This window comes from Lepidochelys kempii, chromosome 1 (assembly GCF_965140285.1).
Source record: "Lepidochelys kempii isolate rLepKem1 chromosome 1, rLepKem1.hap1, whole genome shotgun sequence".
Classification (NCBI taxonomy): Eukaryota; Metazoa; Chordata; order Testudines; family Cheloniidae; genus Lepidochelys; species Lepidochelys kempii.
The window spans coordinates 227,606,695-227,627,734 of NC_136380.1; the positions used below are offsets into that span (position 1 = coordinate 227,606,695).

General features: G+C 40.6%; 1 protein-coding gene and 1 non-coding gene across 5 annotated transcripts in view; both read left to right on the top strand.

The window, feature by feature from the left end:
- The window catches only part of KIAA0930 (KIAA0930 ortholog), a 139,675-nt gene that overhangs the window by 55,241 nt on the left and 63,394 nt on the right, over positions 1-21,040 (top strand). Inside the window, exon 1 of one of the 4 annotated variants that reach the window (XM_073316090.2) lies at positions 3,168-3,639. The exons of the other annotated variants lie outside the window; for them this stretch is intronic. Coding sequence (XP_073172191.1) covers positions 3,570-3,639 — 70 coding nt within the window. The 5' untranslated portion in view covers positions 3,168-3,569. Of the gene's footprint in view, positions 1-3,167; positions 3,640-21,040 lie in introns of those variants that run through there. 4 annotated transcript variants of the gene reach the window in all.
- Positions 14,535-14,659, top strand: LOC140905652 (U6atac minor spliceosomal RNA). The gene has a single exon (XR_012156898.1). It is a non-coding gene; the product is annotated as a U6atac minor spliceosomal RNA (small nuclear RNA).

The following is a 21,040-nucleotide window of genomic DNA, read 5'->3' on the forward strand; positions in this document are numbered from 1 at the left end:
AATGGAATATAGAATGGTCCCTGCCTCAAAGAGTTCACAATCGAAGATGGGATGCAACAGTTAGATACACAAAAAGGCAGTGGAGGGCACAAGGTAACAATGAGATTACATGGTCAGTTACTAGCGTCTCACCCTTGAAACAAATCTGTTATATAAAAAATAAATGTAAAGGGCAAGGACTGTAATTTGACCAACTGAAGGTAAAATCTCTAATTGTTCTATTATGTTTGAGCTCAGTGTTTTTTATACAGACAGCACATTTTGGAGGATTGCTCAACAGTGAGCAAATGAGGAACTTGATACAAAGATGACTTCCTTTTGTTTTAGTAAACTGATATTCAACAGTGTAACCACTGCTGAAACTGGGGTCAAGACTTAACCAGTAAATACCAGTTTAAGCTCCCCAAAAGGTCAACATTTATTTTTGCAGGTGGTTCTTACCCAGTGACAGCCTTAGGTTGCCATAGAAGTTCACGTCAGATCAAAATATTATCTTAAAATTCAAGATTTTTTTGGATTAGTCGTGTTGTTATGCATATTTAACTAAAAAGCTCAGTTTCTTTGGAGAGTAGAATGTATACAGTTTTGTGGCTACAGACATCCAGGGCTCAGGCAAACCCAGAGTGTAACTGTCTTTAGGAAATGTTGCAAAACCTTCCAGTTTGGGAAAAGCCTTTCTATCATAAGAATGATGATCACAAGTAGGCAAGCCATTTGTCTGGTTTTAAGCTGGACCATCCTGTTTTTCTAAGGTTTGTCCCCCATATAGTTGCAAAAAAACCCGGACGTGGTTTTGTTCAGTATCAGACAGGGGACACCATTTTGAAGATCGCACCCTGCCCTGTGGCGGGACCTTACATGCCTGGTGGGGCCATGCTGTTCCTGGAAGTACAGGAATGTCTGGTATGGTGATGTATAAGTGCCCCTCCCACCCCATCCCATTAGTGACCACTGACTTCTATCCCCAAGCTGCTACAAACCAAAAAACCAACACAACCCTACCCCTTGCAGAGATTTGACTCCCAAAAAAGAAACATGCCAGAGACTCTATGAAGTCCGCTAGGGACTTTGCTGTTGCTATTGATTTTACATAGAAGGTGCTCAGACACCACTATAGTGGGTGGCAGTATAAACCCTAAGACAGATAAATGCAATACCAAAAATCAGCAAAGAAACCATGGCCTGGAGCACCCCACACTCAACCCCTGCGCATCTGGAGATTCCTGCTCCCTCACTGAAAGGAGGGGGGGAGGAATAGCTGACTATGAGGCATTATTTGCCCCAACCTGCATTGGGGAGGAAGCAGAGGCTAAGTGGGCTGGGTTTGGAAGTGGATAGGGAGTGGGTTTGGGGTGGGGCTTGCATTGGTCCTTCCTCCAGCCTCCTATCCAGGACTGACTGCATTGTCTCTTCAACAGATCCTGTCCCAGGGGTTGGAGCAGCCAGGGAGAGACCCGGGTAGCATGGCTCTACTGGACTTTCACTGGCAGGGACTGAGGGAGCTGTTTTGGTCTGGAGCTGCTGTACAAGCACAGAATCTTCCTGTCAATAGCCCTGGGGTCATCTTAAATTCAGGGCTAGATTTGGCACTTTATTCTGGAGAGTGGGAAGGGGAAGTTTGTTTCCACCCTCCTGATGGAACGATGTGGGAAGAACTCTCTGTGTTCATAGTTGGGGAGAGGTTTCTTCCCCAAACCCCAGGGATGATCCAGGCTCTGGAAAATATTGACTCCTCTTCCCTAACTGTTTGTCTCCAAGTATTCATTACTATAAGCTGTCTTCCTTAATCTGATTCACGTTCATCAATTTCAACAGACTTTCCCCTCTCCCCCCTTCAGAGGTGTCAATCTCCCTGCCTTTTTTCTTCTTCTTCTTTTTCACAGTAGTAGTATAATCTATCTGACTAGTTCCCTATCCTCTTCTTCCTGTGCAATCCAGAGATTTTCCCATCTGTATAATGGACTTGCCTCACAGGCACGTTGAGCATTAATGAGTTAATGTTCATAAAGCATTACTGAAGTGCTAAGTATTTCAGTGCCTCTAGCCAGGAAGCCTCAGAGCTCTGAAACAGTTGTGTATTATGATTGCCAAAGTTAGGCAGCACACTGTAATAAGTGACAAACTGCTGACTTTGTTAGCAGCCGAGCTCTCTCGCTGGGATTTCCAGATGAACCAGGAAGCAGAAGTGGAAACTCTGTTAAACACAGAGATCAGTGTTATATTGGTGTCAGGATATTGGTAGCATTTGGCCCAGAAATGAATTTAATATTCTAAAGTTGCCTCTTCCCCAGTCCACCTCTGTGATATCTTTTTGGTAGTGTACACTCAGGTTCAGTATTCATTATGCATCACTCAGACATTGTGAACACCAGAACTCTCTTTGCAATCCATGGTATCTGTGATAACTTGGGACACATTGGGCCCAGTTGTACTGCCATGTAGGGGTAAATCAGGAGTAGCTCTGCTGACGTGAGTGGAGTTACAGCAGTATAAGAACATGTCTACACATGGAGTTATTCCAGAATAGCTGTTCTGCTTTAAATTCATGCCCTACTATATGCTGGAAGAACTTTCACATGTAGAAAAGCCCGAAGAGAGGAGAATCGGGCTTTTCATTCTGTAACCTCTTCCGCCTGATTTCAGAGGGTGGGGAGTGAATTGTTAAAAAGTTAATTTAAAGAGAGTCTGTGCAGAATGCCACAGCCCCCCAGTACTCCCAAACAGTCTGGCTGAGGGTGCAGATTCAACGTGTGGTTTCAGAGATTATTTCCACATTTGTTTTGCCATACAGCTAATTGCAGGGTGACCAGATTTGAGTACAAAACTGGGACACTTGCCTATATGAGGAGAATGGGGGTGGAAGGGGCCACATGGTTGGCTTCAGTAGCTAGAGCTGTATTAGATAGGAGAGAGGTTTTCTTCTTTCTCTTGTTCTCTTTTTCCCACCATCTCCTCCATTACCACTATCCTAGTTTCCTGCTCCCTACTCCGTTCATAGCGGCCGCCCCCAACCACATACTCACAGTGGTATGCAGGTGCTGTTTTATTCCCTGGCCACTCTTTTTAGGTTGCCAATTTTGGTTGGATGTATTCCTGGAGATTTCATCACATACCATAATCTTTAAAGATTCATCTTTAATTCCTGGAAACTCCAGGCCAATCCTGGAGGTAACTCCCTTGCATTCTCCCCCTACATCCTGCCTGTTCCCCACTTTGTTAACCTAAAGGACCTCAAGGCCCAGGTGTCTCTTTTGGGCATTGGGATTTGACAAAGATGGGAGAGGTTTAGATGTTGAGGTGCCCATGTTTGTTATGGGCATATGGATGAGTGCAGTAGATAACCAGGGCAAAGGGAGGCAGAGAAAGAATCAGTAACCTATTAGGCGGTGAGAACAGGTTTCAGTGCAAGAAACTAAGGTTGCTTGCTGTTAACATCATAACAACATAAGGCAATTACCTCATGAATAGAAAGCACCAGCAGATTGTAATTAAAATGTGTAGTCATCTGATTGCAAACAAACAGTCTTCACCTCAGAGTCTGATACTTTCTCAGGGTGAGTCCAGAACACATGAGAACCAGCAAGCTCCAGACTAGTCATGTAAAATGTTGCAACAAAATCTCTGAACACCTAAAACTAGGTGAGTTATATGTTTCATCACAAACTGTCATATTCAGCTAATGTTACAGATAGCATCTTTCTGATCTCTGTGTTTATTCTAAATGCCAGGTACTAAGTTCCCAGAGTTTTCAAGCAAACTTTGGATGGTTTCTAGTTTGCAGCAAAATCCTCTGAAATTTCATAGTTTCCTCTCAAACTAAAATTCTGCTGTTTAGTCTCAGTGCCTGTGAGATTTTGTTGTTTGTTTTGTTCAGTTGCCAAATTGCAAGCAAAAGATGGAGGTACAAAGCAGTGTGGAGCAAACTGATCAACATTTACACACCAATCCCTGGGAAGCAAAACTATTGAGTTCAACACTGTGCTGTGATTTTTTTTTAAGGGGCATGAATTTTAGCTCTTTGCATCACCCAGCTCTGGTAATCATATTGGTGCTTGTTGCTGCTGCAGTTTACTTAGCCTGGTCTACTCTGGAGCTAATGTGAATGTACAGAATAATTGCTTGCACGGTTCATGGAGCATGGCAGTGGTCCTCTCCAAGGAGATGCTGGGAGTTCAATTAGGCATTAGGCCTCCAGTAAAAATTGTTATTGATTCTGCTTCTGTCCAATTACAATGTTGCATACTCACTTCCCCTCAGACTACAGTGAGAATTTGTCCATTTGTATAAATTATGTATGACACTTTTTGGCTCTAGACATATTAAAGTATAGATGTGAAATAATTACATTCGTAACACTTTTACTAGTTGTTGAGAAATCAGCTTGCTCAGCCTGGAACAGACTAATTGTTATTTCTTGGGGCAGGGAGGCTAAACTAGGAATTTTGCTGAAAATGTTTCCTTTTCCTATTCAACACTCTAGTTGTTTTTTGTCCATCAGTAGGATTTCTTACATGACTGTTAAAATTATGATCACTTTATTCCATTAGAACACTAGAAAACACCATGGGCTAAATTTAGACCTGGTGTAAACTATTTGCTTCACTGGATATATTTGGACCAATGGGTGTGGTATTCTACTAAGGAATGTGACTTTCTAACTATAAAGGCTCTCAGTACAACATCTTGATGATCTCATAATTTTTAACCTTAGTTTTTGCACTTGGAAAAGGGAGAATTCAACTTCAGTTGATCTAAAAGAATGTAGCATTTCCACATTGCTGATGTTAATGTTGTTAGCCAGGTCGGGAGCAATGAGCATGGGGTGAGGTGTCAGGGAGTGTGATATAATGGAATCAGGAAAGGATGTGGAGTCAGGAGGTCCTCCGTTCTAATCTTGGCTCTACCACCGGTTCATCTGTATGATCTTGGGCAAGTCACTTTGACTTTCTGACTTCGTTTCCCCATTTTATAAATGGGAAAATCAGTGCCCACCTATCTCCTCTCTTGTGAGGATTAATTAGTAAATATTTTCTTTGGACATCAAAAGCTCTATAGAAATCACACACAAAAAGCCTTTGTTAAAAGACCATTATTAAGGTTGCACTTGGAAGTTAGGAAATGCCAAAATTAAGGTCGTCTGTGCAATCTTAATTCGGCTCCCTTGTGCATCTGCATCATGATACAGTATTTAATTACATGATCAGACTGTTTTTTTCCAGAGGACCCCACCTCATTCAGTGCAGAGGATGGGTGTTTTCTCTTTCTTGCTCAGTATGTGGCTTGTGGCCTTCATTATTGCACACACCCTATTCAAATCTTGTAATGAAGACAAAATTATTAAAATTTCCTCATGGGTTTTTCTGTGGTGCTTTATCACTATCGTATCCGCTTGCTCCATAAATATGAATGAATTTATCTTCACAAAACCCCTGTTAAATGAGTGGGTTGATATTATCCGCATTTCTCAGCTGGGGAGCTGAGGCGTAGAGAGGTTAAGATCAAAAGTATGCACTGATTTTGGTGCCCAAATCCAGACAAATAGGACTGGATTTTTTTCAGTCCCAGTCTCATCAGACTCCTTTTCCCAGTTTGCTCCTTTTACTCCCTGCTGCTGTAGCTTTTGCTCCTCTGCATTAGAATCAGGCACCTTTCCTCCCCTTCCCCTCAGGCTGCTTGGGTGCCAACAGGGGGGTCACTGAGAACACAGGCTTCCTGTTCTCAGTTGTGCACCTGGGAGCAGCCATTACGGGTAACCTCCATAGTCCTGGTTCAGAGCATGCTTGGCCACTCTGCGTAGATGGAGCATACGCAGTCTAGTCAATGCTAAGAGCTATGGAAACTGGAGTGTGCCCATGGAGGTGAGTTTAGGTGTTAAGCTCTAACAGGTCTTTACTGAGCACATGCAACGGTGATTTTTTTTTCCAAAGGCTTGTAAGGTGGCCAAATTTGAGTGGATTTTCACAAGATGGCAAGAGGCTCATCCCTGACATAAAAGCCTTCCCACTCCAAATTTCAAGTCCCTGTTCCGAAGTATGGGGACACTAAAGCCATTGAAAGAAAAAGTCTCCATTTTTTAACCTGGGCAAAACTGATTATCTTTCCCTAGTCTTGTTCTTGGAAATGGCTCAACCATTTTGGTTGAAATTTTCCAGAACAATTCAACCTGAGGCAGATGCCCAGCATAGAAAATTTCAACCCAAGTGGTTAAAAATCTGGCAAGCTATAAGCAAGTGAAAAGGGGTCTTTTAATGAGAAGTATCAGGCAACCTTAACAATAGGCTGGGCTACTGGTTCGGTCTGTAATGCTAAATATTGGTAGTAGTCACGTACACCTGTCTTGAGGAGAATGGGGGCCAGACCACTTGTTAACAGAACCTTTTACACAGCAGATGATTTTATAATGTGCATCCATGACCTGTTTCTGGAGTTTGGGATGAAGAGATTACATATTGAAATTCACTGGAAAACGAGTGGCCTAGATGCCTCATGAGATTAGTAAGTCTACACCAAAACACTACAGAGGCCCAGCGTTCTCCCGTTGCTATTGTAAATGCATCTCCCCAAGAGGCAGTGTTGAACTAGTGCTGTCTACGCAGAGACTGAGGTTGGCTTTGTTGCATGATCTTAAATTATGTATTAATTATATTGATTTTTATCACTTTGAGGGTTGCCAGGTTCTTACCCCAAGATCAGGGCCAGTACAATTGAAATGTATTATATTGTTGGGAGCCCTGATGTGCGCAGTTGCATCACTCACACTATAGGAAGTCTTTTATATTTACAAATACACCTGTCCTCGGGAGCCAAAAAGTCTTACCGCGTTATAGGTGAAACCGAGTTCTATCGAACTTGCTTTGATCCACTGGAGTGCGCAGCCTCGTCCTCCCGGAGCTCTGCTTTACCGCGTTATGTCTGAATTTGTGTTATATCGGGTCGCGTTATATAAGGGTAGAGGTGTATAGTTTATTAATACATTTAGCACAGTCACAAACACCCCAGTTTAGTAAGATAGAGATACTACAAAATGTACATCTGCACATCCATATGTTGACACCATCTCCTGTAGAACAACCTGAAATGTCAGCCATCATCTTCCTCATCACCTTCCCCATCATCATCAGTGGCCATCATTCTGGCTTCTCCCAAAGACTATATCTCTCTCTCCTACTGCCCCTATGCTGGGATGCCACTTTTATAATATGTTACTGATATGTTTTATAATATGTTACTGCCCCTATGCTGATGCCATCATGTTTGATGCATATTCAGTTGGGGATTTTCCCCTTTTCCTTTTTTGTATTTCCTCACTTTACTAATGTTGGAGTGTCCTTTTCGTATAGGTTAGTATATCAGTGATCTCAAATTATTATCATATCCATCTATTTGTTACCATGGCCCTTTCCTGGTTAGGTATCACATTTGTTATTTCTGTCCTAACCTGTTGTTTCGGCTATTTCTAAGTTGTGGTGTATCTGTTAAGTTTTAAAAAGGGTAGGAAATTAGGAAAGCCCCAATGCCAACCTGCTTTCACGCATCCTCTGTGTTAAAGGTTGCAGTCATACACGGACCTTTTGCTTTAGCTCATCACCATCTATCTAGGTGAAAGGTCCCAAACATATGTACGCTAACTTTGCCTTAGATCACCATACAGGATGTAGCCGGCAGGTCGCCTGTGTTATAGCCAAAATATACTCTAATATAAACCTATTACAATTAAAACAAATAATCAAACCCATAGGAAACTTATAAGAAAAGATGTATAGGCAAGCAAGCAGCCTAGCCTTAGATGTATCTCATGTACCTGTTATGTATGGCAATTCATTGCCAGGACATCATTCAGGGCTGTGGAATTTTCACAGCCCTCAGCGGTATAGCTTTGTCGATCTAATTTTCTAGTGTAGACAGTCCCTGAGTGATTGGTTCAAATTCAGCTCTGAACAGTAGCAAATGAAAGCTTGTTACCCTGTGATGGCTGATTGTGAGAATTGTTGAATTCAGTGGCTTCTATCCAGTGTTCAGTGGAAAGTTCCCACGTCCCAAGCCCCGTGTTATAGCTGCCATGAACTGGTGTCTGTGGGCAGTGTCTGTAGAGGACTGAATGGGCATGAGGGCTGAACAACCCAGTCCCCTGTAGAGCGGGTCCTTCCAGGTAAGAATTGAAGCAAATATGAAGGGCAAGAAGCTTGCACTGCTGCTAGGTGTTCTGTCCACACATTGCCTGCCTTGAGCACTACAGTCTCTGTCGTGCACATTCAACTTTAACTTTAACACACCCTTTCTACAAAAGATAATTGCAAAGCAAAACATAATTAACATTTGCTAAATTGAATTGGAAACCCCAGTGTAACGAATTAGAACACTTTGGGCAAATCCTAATTTTCAGTGATGGTTCTATGTTAACAAAAAACATACACTATCACAGGAGTAGGAAAATATTTACTTTGATTAACCCATAACAAAAGCTGGTGATAGTTTCGTCCTGGCAAACAAAAGGAAAATGTCATAGGGAGAACCAAAGATCAGTATGACCCTAGATCTGCTGGGTCATGTCTGCTTTAAGCCTGGCCGTGCAGCTGTTGAAAATGGAGCAGGGTAAATGTGAGATTCAGCTGTAACCGTTGGTCTGCTGCATGCTAATGATGAGCTATTTGTGTGTGTGTATGTGGTTACTTGTGGAGTGTGTGTATGATACGCATCTATAATAACCAGTGTGTATGTGTCTCTCTGTTTGTTATAGTAGTGAGTTATTAAAATTCTCCATGTACAGATGGGGAAACAACTAAAAACAAAATGTGGTTGTTTCTCAGGTTGCAAAGATATTTTAAATTGTTTGTAAAGATTATAAACACTAAAAATAGAGGTCATTTTAATCTGTTACATTAACATATGGCCTCTGCTGTCAGTTGCTCACCCTCCTCGCTGCTCTGAAATCATGGTGCGATAGCAGTAGGTGTTGATGACCTGGCAGAGAGTTTGGTGTAACAAATTCATTTGAAGGCATGGTTCTCCTGGGAAAATGACTGTAGAATAGCATTACAAATTTCCATGTTTATGTTTCAGTGAAAGGTAAATGTGTTCAGCTTACAGTTGAAAAGAGATTCTTTTTCCTAATGAAGACAAAAACTCAACCATGAATTTAAAGTCAGTCTGGGTTCTTCCCTGCTTGTGCATCTTCCTCAGTAACCTTGACCAGTATAGAAATATACTTGTAAGTGTCCATCTATATTAACTACAACTATAGCTCACCTTGATTTGGTCACAGTGGCTTGTGATGATAGAAAACAAGAAAAGTTTGGCTTGATTTTCAGAGATCAGACGTAGTTTGCTTTGTTTGTATTAAAAAGCAAACCAAAACTTTTGAATAGAGCAAACTTGATTTGAAGCTGCTCAAAGGAATACAATAGGAAAGTTTGTGGTTCCATTTTTCCAGCTACCCTTTTGCAGAATCCCTCTTCAGAGTCAAAGCATTGCAGTGCAGTTTGTGGGATTTTACGTTCAGTTGATCTAAAAGGAAACCAGTGAAGAGTCATGTCTGCAGTGCAGAAAGGTCTGATTTTGTTGTGAAATGTGTGTGCATAATCTTGCATTCAAGCCATCTGCATTAATATTGTCAACAAAACAATTTATTGTTTCAGTTTAACAGTAGTTTTACCACTTCTCAATTTTTTCTCTTAGAGCTGGCCCTGGAGCCAGTCTCATAAACAGACCTCCCATTGGAATCAAAAGCAACAAAAGGTCCAAAGCAGTGGTTTGAACATACGTCTTCCTAATGCTGTAGTGTAGGTTCACGTCTCTTAGAGTGAAGATCAGTCTCTTTCTTGATTGTATGTGCTATCCTCTTTGTGTAGGATTGTGTCTATCTTACCTGTGTAGAAGAAATTCTGAAGGTACACATGTGGTTCCTGATATATTGCATCATGATAATAGACAGTGTCTCTCTTTTGTGAAAGTGTCTTTTTGAAGAACAGTGAAAAAGCAGTTTAAAAGGTTTAATTTGGCTGGAACGTCATATACCTGTTCAATGAAGATCAGTTGCTGTTCTTTACATTTTGAAAGGGAAGTAAAGTGTGTTCTTAAATATAGGTAAATGCAGTTTCCAAGAATAGTGCACTTTGTTTGTACCATTTTCAGTTATTCAGTGAAAAAACTAGTTTGTGTGAATTGGTAAGCAATTAACTTTGTTTTAATAACATAAAAAGTGTTGGGTCTGTTATCACCATAATGTCTGGGTGACACATTCACATAACTCTTCTATGCACCCGAGAGAGAGAGATGACCCAGTGATGTTGCAACCAAAAAGCAGAAGGATGATTCTGTTGGGATAGATAAGGACTTTTGCAGTAGAAGTAGTGGAGAAAGCAGTCTCTTGAGTTCTCTGTCACATAAGGAGAATCTTTAGGAGGTTATCCCAGTGTAGTGCATTTGATATGGTTCATTCTAAATAGCCATGCTGAAATAGAGCTAATCTAAAGCAAAGTCTATAGCACATCTAATATTCAGAGAATACTTGAATATTCAAGACATTTGGATAACTTTGAATAGCAATTGATGCAGTACCCAGCAAACCCAGGCAAAGATCTTTTTCATTAGTTGCTTATCACTGACTTCTAAGTAAATAGAGTAAATAAAACATAAAATCAGCCAGCATTTAGTGATGCTAAGACCTGTCCTTGGTCCTGATAAACTGTTAGTTTGTGGAGGTTAAAAGACTCCAAACATGTTTACCATGTGTAAAGATATAACCGTTTTTAACTGTTCAGTGCATTGTTGTGCTGACTTCTGGGCTCCAAATAGAGCATCAAAAATCGTACTGTAAAGGGGATAAATAGAACTCCATTAACTTGGTTAATTGACTAATTGCTGCTGATAATAATGTCACCTTTGTTTTGTATAGAATTTTCTTCATCCTTCTGTCTTCTTGCATTCACTGCTACAATTACTATATAGGTCTGAGGAACAACTGAGCACATAACATATCTTGGCATTCTGCATGTATTTGACCGTTACTGCGGAGAGTAATGATACAAAGGATGGGCTAACTTAGATCAAAGCAGGAAGGGGTTGTGTGATGTTATGTGACGCTGCATCACTTGTATGGCATGACATAGAACTGGGAAGAGAATGGAGTCCTGTATCTGGAAGGAGTCTGTGTCCTCAAGCAAGCTTACACCCAGAAAAGCATTGTAGGGGGAAACATCCCTTATGCTCTCAGCAACCTCCTCTACTCGTATTCTCCTCTATGAGCTTCTAGGAAGGAAGAGGGAACTGACAGGGCCACTCTGTTTCCCCTAGATTCTGGCTAGAGGAAGGCATATAGAAGAGTCGTGTTTCCCCTGGGGGTGGGGAAGAGCTGTAGGAACAGGATCTGCCTCTGACTTTGAGTGAAGGAGGAAACCAGCAGTGGGAAAGAAGAAAAGGAGGCAGATAACATAGTTCCTGGCACCAGTGCTGTTCCTCCTACTGGTGGGAAGGCTGAGAATTCTATGAATGCCTCCTCACCAGCTTTGCCTATTGCTCCCTATCCTCCCTCTATGAGGGTCTTAATCTCACTGGCCAATGACAAGCAGCAGGAGGAAGAGCTGGTTTCCCCCAAACTCAGGAGAGGAAGCTTTCAGCATCGGAGAATGAGGGTCACTCTCCCATGCTCCCATCTTGTATAACATCTGCTCAGCAACTCTGGGCTGATGTCAAGGCACAGAGTTTTGGGAGGCAGCTGGTATATCTTTAGCTTGCTGCTCTGATGTCAAGGGGTAAACTGCAGTGAAGTTACTTATCCAGGAACTCTGTCCTGCGGGGATGATAATGGACAGGTTTCCTTGTGGTCTCATGTTCTGCATATAGCCTTGCTGGGATGATAATAAATCATGCACATTTGTGAAGTTATTAGCTCAACCCCTTTCATTTTCTGGCCTGATGTTAAGCTACAGGCCTCTGATTCTGCAGTCTCTAGGTGCGCTGAGCTGCGCTGAGCTCTAGCTGAGCACCCTCACTTGCTGGGCTACTGGGCTAGTGTGTGTGTGTTTTGCAGTCTCAGTCCAGCCAAGAACATATGCTTGGAAAAAATACAAAAAGAAAAGTGCCAGCTGTAAGATTTTGCCTAAGTTTGGTCTTGTTAAAAATAATTATTGCTTTGTGCCCTTCGCCCCCAGCCTCTTGTGCTATTGTGTTATGGATCTGAACATAATTACAACAGCAAAAAAACTCAGGGTCCAACATACTGTTCTCTCCACCAGTAGCCAATAACTGGTCCTTTTTAGAGGAAAGGCTAATTTCTCCTCACATCTCCCTCATTACCACTGCCAGCCAAAAAAGTGCAACTAATTTTCCAGTACTGTTTGGGGTACTTTCTCCCTGATTGCAGCTTCTCCCTGAAACATCAGGATTTAGACTAGTTTCTGTGCTGGGTAGAGTGCTACAGACATTATCCTTATCCATATAAATGTTTAATCCTTTTTTTATTTGCTGGAAACTTACTAAGCTTTTTGCCCCGTCAAGAAGGAAGGCCTGTCTAGCCAGGGCTATTTGGCATAAAGGTATTTTCCTTCATGTATGTCAACTTGCCACAAGGTTTCTGACAAATGCTTTCATTACTTAGACAGTACAACAATAGTGACGGCGAAGCGACATGTGACTCTTAGTCTTCAAGACAGTTTAACAGCTGATGTACTGCAAAGAACGCTCAGCTTGACTGTGGGAGGAAATGAATATGCCAAAGGTACTGAGATGTCAACTAGCCTCTGCAAAACAAGACTGTGGATGTGAGAGTAGATTTGAAATGCTGGCTTTCAACCTATGAAGCACAAGATTTGGAATAGGTTCAGGTCACTGTTGTACCTTTAGCCTCCTCTGCTCTGTTGCTAACAGGCAGCCAATTTATAAGATGCACACTTACCGTCTACCTCTTCTCCTTCTCTTCCTCCACCAATTACTATGCATGCACACTCCCATTAGACTTATTTAGCACTGTCCACTCAAATACACTCTGTAATCAAATGATGCGTTAATTCATTTAACTACCTCACCAAAAACAAGAAGGGATGGGCGTCTGTAGTCGGGATGGGTGAGCTTTCTTTTATACTGTCCTCTATTCACACGAGCATCTCCCATTGAAATCCATGAGAGTTCTACCCTAGTTCAAAGGACCACAGAGAAGGGTTGGAGGATTTTTTGTGCATTTTACCTACTTTCTGTTGTATTCAGATCTTTTCTTACTCTTTTTTTCATACTTAATTTCCCAAATATCCTGAATCTTGGTCTTATTTGGCTACATATTTCTCAATTGTTTTCCTGATACTATCAGCTCCAAGTGCTTGGTGACAAAACAAGCGTAGAGGCTTGGGGTACATTTAAGTCTCATGCCATGACACTCTTGGGGTCAAATCCAGAGGTGACCTATAAATGGTGGAGTAAATTGCACATTGGTGTACGTTGAAGGTAAATGGGTGCAATTTACACCACGAGGTGGTGCCAGAAGTGTGGAGTTATGGCAAAAAAGCCAACAAAAGGAGAGTGTAAGAAGGTGTACAATGAAGCAGCTTCTCCTTTCTTTTTGTCACTTACCTGTATAACAGTCCTACCTTACTGCTCTTCATTGTGGTTAAATTATATCCACTTATTACTATGTTACTTACACCTCCAATTAGGACATCGTTTGAATTTGGTCATTAATCATGTGATCTGTGACTCAGCCATTTTGCAACCATGCCTGTAATAACTTTTTAAAATATACTTTCTCCTCTGTCTGCCTTGTGGTGTTGAAGCTGCCATTGCAATTCACATTTTAGCCCTCTTATTTTGTCTTTACATTTTTCTGAATTCACATGTTCCCAGATAACATCCAAACAGTAGGCTCCCAAAGCTGAATGCCATCTGAGTACTGGTGTATTCGCCCATCCTGTGCCTGTAGGTGAACTTTTGTTGTTGGCCCAGCCTGGCAGCTAGAGGACATCCATGGAGGATCTCCAGTCCTTTGTCGCCTTAGGCTAAGAGCTTTTAAATGTTCACATGTATTTCCCAAGTACCCAACATTTCTCAGATGACTGCTTTGCCACGAATGGGGACCCAAACTTCTCAGCATCTCGTACCAACTAATGACGCGTGTGTGTGTGTGTGTGTGTGTGTGTGTGTGTGTCCTCAGTTACAAAGGGCCTTGGTCTGGCATGCTGCTTTGTCACTGACATCAATGCAAGGTCCCCCAGGGAATGAAAGGGCAGAATGAGACTGTAGAGTATTTTCTTAGTGTATACTGCCTTGGGTGGTTGATTTTGTTCAGTAAGCAAGTCTTTCCTTGCACTTATTTATTTTATAATTTTATTCTTTAATATTTATTGTCTATATGACAATGACATAGCTGAGATCAGGGCCCCAATGTGATTGTATTGCACAAACACCTAGTAAGTGAAAAGAATATCCCTGCTCTGATCATTTTACAATCTAAATAAACAAGGCAGCCAAAGAGAGGGAGAAAGGAAGTATTGTTACCGCCATTTTTACAGATTTGGAACTGAGGCGCAGCCAGATAAAATGCCTTGCTTGAGTTGTATGAAAGGAGAGAAGGTTAGCACTCCCCTTGATAAGGATGGAAGAGGTCCTAGTGACCTTTACAACACGCATATGATTAAGGCACTGCCACTTACTTCGTGGCATCTAACCAAGTTGTGGGGTTTTTTTTTTGTTGGTTTTTTTTTTGAGATCACTAAAGAAGCCTGTGACAGAGCCAGGGACTGAACCCAGATTTCCTGCACATTAGTCCAGTGCCTTCCCCACGAGACCTGCCTTCTTCTTATGTGCTGTGTGATTTGTTCTCGAGAATGCTTATTGCTTTCTTTGTGCTTGGATGGGTCTAACAAGAAGATAAGATGTGAGTGGTGAGCATTCTGAAAGCAGTTTGGCTCAGTCTTTCCTTTGCAGCTGAGAGCAAAATTCTAATTGCTACCTTTACTGTAGATTTAAAAAAAAACAAAACAGGCTTTTATTGTTCTCACAAGTATTTGAATAACTGACTACCCTGTCCGTGGTTTTGTATCCCTCATGTCTCACTGCTTGCCATTTACCATTCCTTTTTATTTTTTGACTGAAACAGCCCGTTCATACACTTCCCTTGCATCATACCTTTATAAAATATTAAAGATTTGACCTTGCAGAGTATATGTTTAATGTACCAAGCCATCGCTCCCAGGCTCCACACAAGAGCAATCACCATGAATGAAAGTCGTGTGTATGTGTCTGTTGCAGCCAGAGGAAAAGTGTATCAAATTTAATCTGTTTGCTTGATAAATTGTTTTTCAACCACTATAACTAATTGTCTATTACAACCGTGTCTGCTTACTGAGTGCCATACTTTATATGCATGTAGGTGCTAGAACAGGGTTTGAATTTTGAGTAGCAGTCATGAGAGCAGATTGCAAAATCTGATCACGCTTACAATAAGGTTTGTGTCTTGGCTCAGTGAATTCAGTTAATATTTCCAGTAATCTTTCCATCTCACAATTCAGTCATTCATTCTCCTTCTGGATTCTTGTCTTTGAATTAAAAATAGGGGAAAAAATCCATTTCTTATTTTTTCATCAAGTTTTTTTAAAGCATTGTGTTCAACTGAGAAATTAAGAATGAACTCTGTTTAAGAAAATACTTCTTGTTTAGAATACCTTGTTTAAAATACCTGCATTAAACTAATGTGTGTATCATCAGTAGGTCAGGGGACTTTTTAGGGACAATATCAGAAAGTGATTTGTAGTGGGATTTCCCCCACTCTTTAAAACAAAAACAGATTCCCCTGTCCCCAGCCTTCTCTCCCTCTTACTGGGCTGCTGTTTCCCTTGTTTAAATTGATGGGTGTACTTCATAAAATACCAAATACAACTGTGAATTCAGGGGATGGCAGCATTTCTTAGATGCTTTCTAGAAACAGACATGTTGTTGTTGATAGAATTCCTTCAACATCATGATAAACAGCTAAATCAATAAAAAAAAATAACCAAAACAAAACCCAACCCATAATATATTCATTTTAATGAAAAATTAATTGCTGTCAATCGTAGCTTATAGAGTGTCTCACCCTTTTCAGATTGTTTTTCTTTGCTTTGAAATTGTAATCCTGATGCTCTTCTGTTAGTCGAATGCACACTAACAGGGTTCTGCATATCCATGAAAAAATGGAAACCCCCATCCTCTCTTTCCACGTTTGATACCTCTGGACCACCTTCCTGCCAAAGCCCCCCAGTGAGAGAGATTGTCAACATTCATATTGATCCAGAAGGAGTTTTGTAATTAAATGGCAGATGGATGGGATGTAAATTTCATTCTCTCTCATTGATTCCAGTGAATCACTGTTTTGATAAGGTACTTTTTACCATTCATTAAAGGATGGGCACTCTGAGCTATTGACTTTAATGGATGTAGGATTAGGCCCCAAAGTTACTACCTAGATGTCTGGTAAAAATCTAGCCAAGGCCAGTAACAGTAACCAAAAGTTGTTTCTATGTGGTGACTGTTCAGTGGTCTTGAGCAGTCTCAGTTGAATCCTGGGTTTTCATGTTTTTGTTTTTTTCTTTTATGCAATATCAATACCATTATTTTGGGAGTTGAGTGAGTGGGTAGGCATGTGATTGGTGATAGGAGACTTACAAATACAAAAGATGGGTGTGATTGTTACAAAGGTGAACAAACTTCACTTGTAGCTGCGTTATGTAGGAAGGAAATTAGCAGTGGCATAGGGAAGGATGTTTGTTTCCAGGATGTAGTTTCCTTTTTCAGATACCATTTAGTTCTGCAGAACTGAACCTTACTTTTCACTGATTTTGATGTCACTTTTAAATTTTAAGAATATTACTCTGAAGTGATCACCTGAAGATGATCTCAGAAGTTTCTTATGGTTTGTCTACATGGTGGGGTAATGCACTCTACTGTAGTCTGGCTTCTAAAGTGCACTAATGTACTGGACATTAATAGGTTCACTTAGACCCTGCTGATGCGCACCAAAGGTTCCCTAGTGCGCTTTAACATATAAACAGCACCATGTTAAAGCACACTAGGGAATCTTTGGTGTGCATCAGCAGGGTCTACCTGGACCAATTAATGCACAGTACATTAGTGTGCTCTCGTAATCACTCCCCCCCCCCCCACCCCATCCCTCATAGTGCATTACCCCATTATGTAGATGAGCCCTTAGAAGCCTTAGTCTTGTTTGGAAATGTTAGATCACAGCAGTATTTACAGTGCTTAGCAGGAGAGGTTTTCTATTCTAGAACGAAAAGATGCATATATCCTTCCCCTCTCCCTTTTCACAGGAAGGACACCACCTGTAGTTGATCTTAATGGCCACAGTGATAATGGGCCACAGGCTCACATGCTATTTCAAATCAAAAGTTATCTAGCAATACCAGAGCAATTACATTTAAGGTGTGTACTGAAAACTACCGATGGATTCTAGAGAGAATATATTGAATTCAGACAGCTGTAAAAATGGAGTCACAGCAATCTGAGCACCATGCAGTCATGTTTAGAAAGGTGACAAATACAGGAAAATCAATTACCATCTATTGGCAATCAGGTGTTCATGGTGCAACTGCTGCAGAGTTAATTGCTTACCCCAGCTCAGTGTGTTTTAACCCTTTCATGTTGGTGACCCTTATTTGAAATCAAAACATTTGGGAACCCCTTTCCATTTACTGTAAAAGTAAGAGTAAAAAAAATAAAAGTATCAATGATCAATTATATAGGCTTATTGTTGTGGATGTATTTTGACAGCGAATACTTGACCTTGAAGGGTAAAGATGTGAGGAGAGCCAGGGAGCAAGATTTTCTTTGCTTTAGATGGTAATAAAATTTTCAGTGTCTCATGACTCCCCATAAATGTGATGAACTGTTTGAAAAACACTTGGTCTAATTTAAGCAAAGTTATCCTCTCATATTTTTATTAATATTCTGTTTTCCCTTCCTGTACGGATCTTCCATTTACGTCAGTGGAACATCCATGAAAAGTCAAATACTGGAGTCAGGATCTGCAGCACAAGAAAACCTGTCTCATGTTCTGCTCATTTATTCAGTATCTTTTTCTCTCGGTATTGGAAGCTCCTGTAATAAGTTCAGTGTTTCTTTCAATTATTTGGTATGATTAGATAGAAGAAAAATCCAGAGCAACCCAGGGGAAAAAATTAATGCTCACTCTCTTTATTGCAATATTTGCTTGTTATTTCAGTCTCTCTCTCTTTTTTGAGTTCACAGTGCTGAATTCCCTCAACATCTACTGTAGTTAGTGAGTGTTGATGGTGCTCATTACTAAAGGGGCCACACATATATATAATTTGCAGAGTGGAACTCTTCAAATTCCAAATCTACATAATCTTACATTATACTTTTAAAACTTGAAAGATATATATTTTTACACTTGGATGAGCCCATGGATTTTCTTCATTTTCAAAGAAAATTGGTCTATCTGTCTTAGATGCTTATATGGCACTCCATTAATGTACTATTTAAAAACCCCATAATCTTTAATGTGTTTATCCTTGCAACACGTGTGAGGTAAGGCAATGGTGGTATTCCCATTTTACAGATGGGCAGGGAGGCACTAGAGACTAAGTGATATGCCCAAGGTCACACAAGAAGTCTTTGGCAGAGGAAGGAATTGAACATGGGTCTTGCATGGTCTAGGCTAGCCCACTAGCCACTAGTCTGTCCTTCTTGCTTTTCTACCAACATTTTTACCAGAAGAAGGATGAGATATTTCTGGTGAAGTATAACTTTTTTAAAAGTGGCTCGGACCTTCCTGCCTGAGCGGGCACTTCTCTTCCCAGGCTGTATTATCATGGTTAGGATTGGTAGAGGTGTTCATGCCCATGCTCCTTGATATATCGGAGAAGAAGCGATTGGCAAGATATCCTCTGTGAAGGCCTCTCATTTTGGTGATTCCCACATGGTCTGAAATGTCCTGATTTTCTTGATCTTCTGAGATTGCTGCAAAGTCTGTCTTTTTGGGATCGCAGAAGTGATTGGGGTGAGCTCTTTGGAGGGAAGCCTGGGTGCTTTTGGTTTCTAATCTGCTGACTAGCTGATGTCTGGTATGCGGTCGGGACAAATGTGCCATTCTGGTTTTGTACTAGTTGTACCTTTTTAATACAAAGAGTGTCTATAGCCCAGGGTGGGCTTTGTTAAATTTGAATATTTTGAGAATATATGACTAAAAGAGCAGTTCATCACTTGCAGAGCGCTTTGCTAACTCAAAACCAAAATGAAGTGTAATAAAAATCACCTACATGTCTTGACTGCTTTTAATCCTAAAATCTTGAAGAGCTTCACAAATAATTCAATTAACCTTCAAACATCTCAGTAAAATCCTATTACTAAACCATTTTACAGATGATGAAACTGAGGCACAGATTGGTGAAATGACTTGTCTTTGACTTTGTCATTGGTGAAATGACTTGTCCCATGGTTTACAGTAACTCATGGCAGAATTGGGGATGAAGCCCGGGAGACATGACTCCCAGTTCCTTGCTCAAACCACCAGATCAGAGTGAGATTATTTTTCTTCTCTATTGTATAAGTGATAACTGCCAACAGAGTAGTTATCAACCAAATAGAAATCACCTTTTTTTAAAAAGTGTTCCTTTGAAGCAAATATATATATTCTGACATTTCTTTTTAGCCAGTGATTTTTTGCTTTTTGAAAGCATTAATTATAAACAATTCCTAACCTGTCATTATATGGGTCTGGAGCCAGTTCTCTCAAATGAATACTTGATATAAAATCTAATACAGGTAAAAGGATACATTGACTGCATACCAGCTGACATAAATCTTGTCTATAATAAGAGTAAAATCCATGCAAATGAATCATTGCAATGAATTGTTGTAATTAGGATTTATTTATTACACAGGTCTCATAATCATATAATTGACTTTTGGTATATTGAGATTTATAATCTGAACTCCTAATTCCATTTTGTTCATTTAGAAGCAAAATCTATTAGTGGCAGAGTGTTCTCACTAAGCTCTCTCATGCTGTGTTCTGTACTGTGCGTGGAATTGGTTCTCTTGAATCGCTGATCTAATTCCATTGTAATAAAGGGCCCAGTTCTGTTCCTGTTAAAGTGAGAGTTTTGCCATAAATTTTAGTCGGAGAAGCAATAGCCCCATAATAAATTTTTCAAAGTCTCCAGTGCTTTTAGAATTAGCAAGTGTCTCATTAAATATCCTCCAGCTTGTCAATGGTATTTACACAGCCTCTTTATTCTGTAAGTCTGATGTAAGTCCAGCCAAGGAGAAGAATGATAGAAATTTGTTACCGTCTCATGGTTGTGTGAAATGAGTTAGGTCTCAGTCCTTCCCACTGGATTTGTCTACATCACAAAAGCAAAAAGAAAAGGAGTACTTGTGGCACCTTAGAGACTAACAAAAAGCAGTATAAGTATCAAGATGAACTTGTTAGCAGAGGTGCCAAGGGTTAAGTGCCTGATCCTCCTAGGAGCAGAGAGCCTTCTACTACAGTTGTTCAGCTCCTTGCAGGATTAGTCTATGGCTTGGAGAGAGAGCTACTGTCAAGGTTCCTTCCCCACTCTGAACTCTAGGGTACAGATGTGGGGACCTGCATGAAAACCTCCTAAGCTTACTTTTACCAGCTTAGATTAAAACTTCCCCAAGTTTGCCCTTGGACTTCCACTGCCATCACCAAACGTTTATCTGGGTTTATTTATTAGGGAAGCGTTGTTTGGAAAGTCTTTCCTCCCCCAAATCCTCCCAACCCTTGCACCCCACTTCCTGGGGAAGGTTTGGTAAAAATCCTCACCAATTTGCATAGGTGACCACAGACCCAAACCCTTGGATCTTAAGAACAGTGAAAAAGCATTCAGTTTCTGAAAAGAAGGGTTTTAATAAAAGTAAAAAAGAATCACCTCTGTAAAATCAGGATGGTAAATATCTTACAGGGTAATTAGATTCAAAACATAGAGAATCCCTCTAGGCAAAACCTTAAGTTACAAAAAGACACACAGACAGGAATATCCATTCTATTCAACACAGCTTAATTCTCAGCCATTTA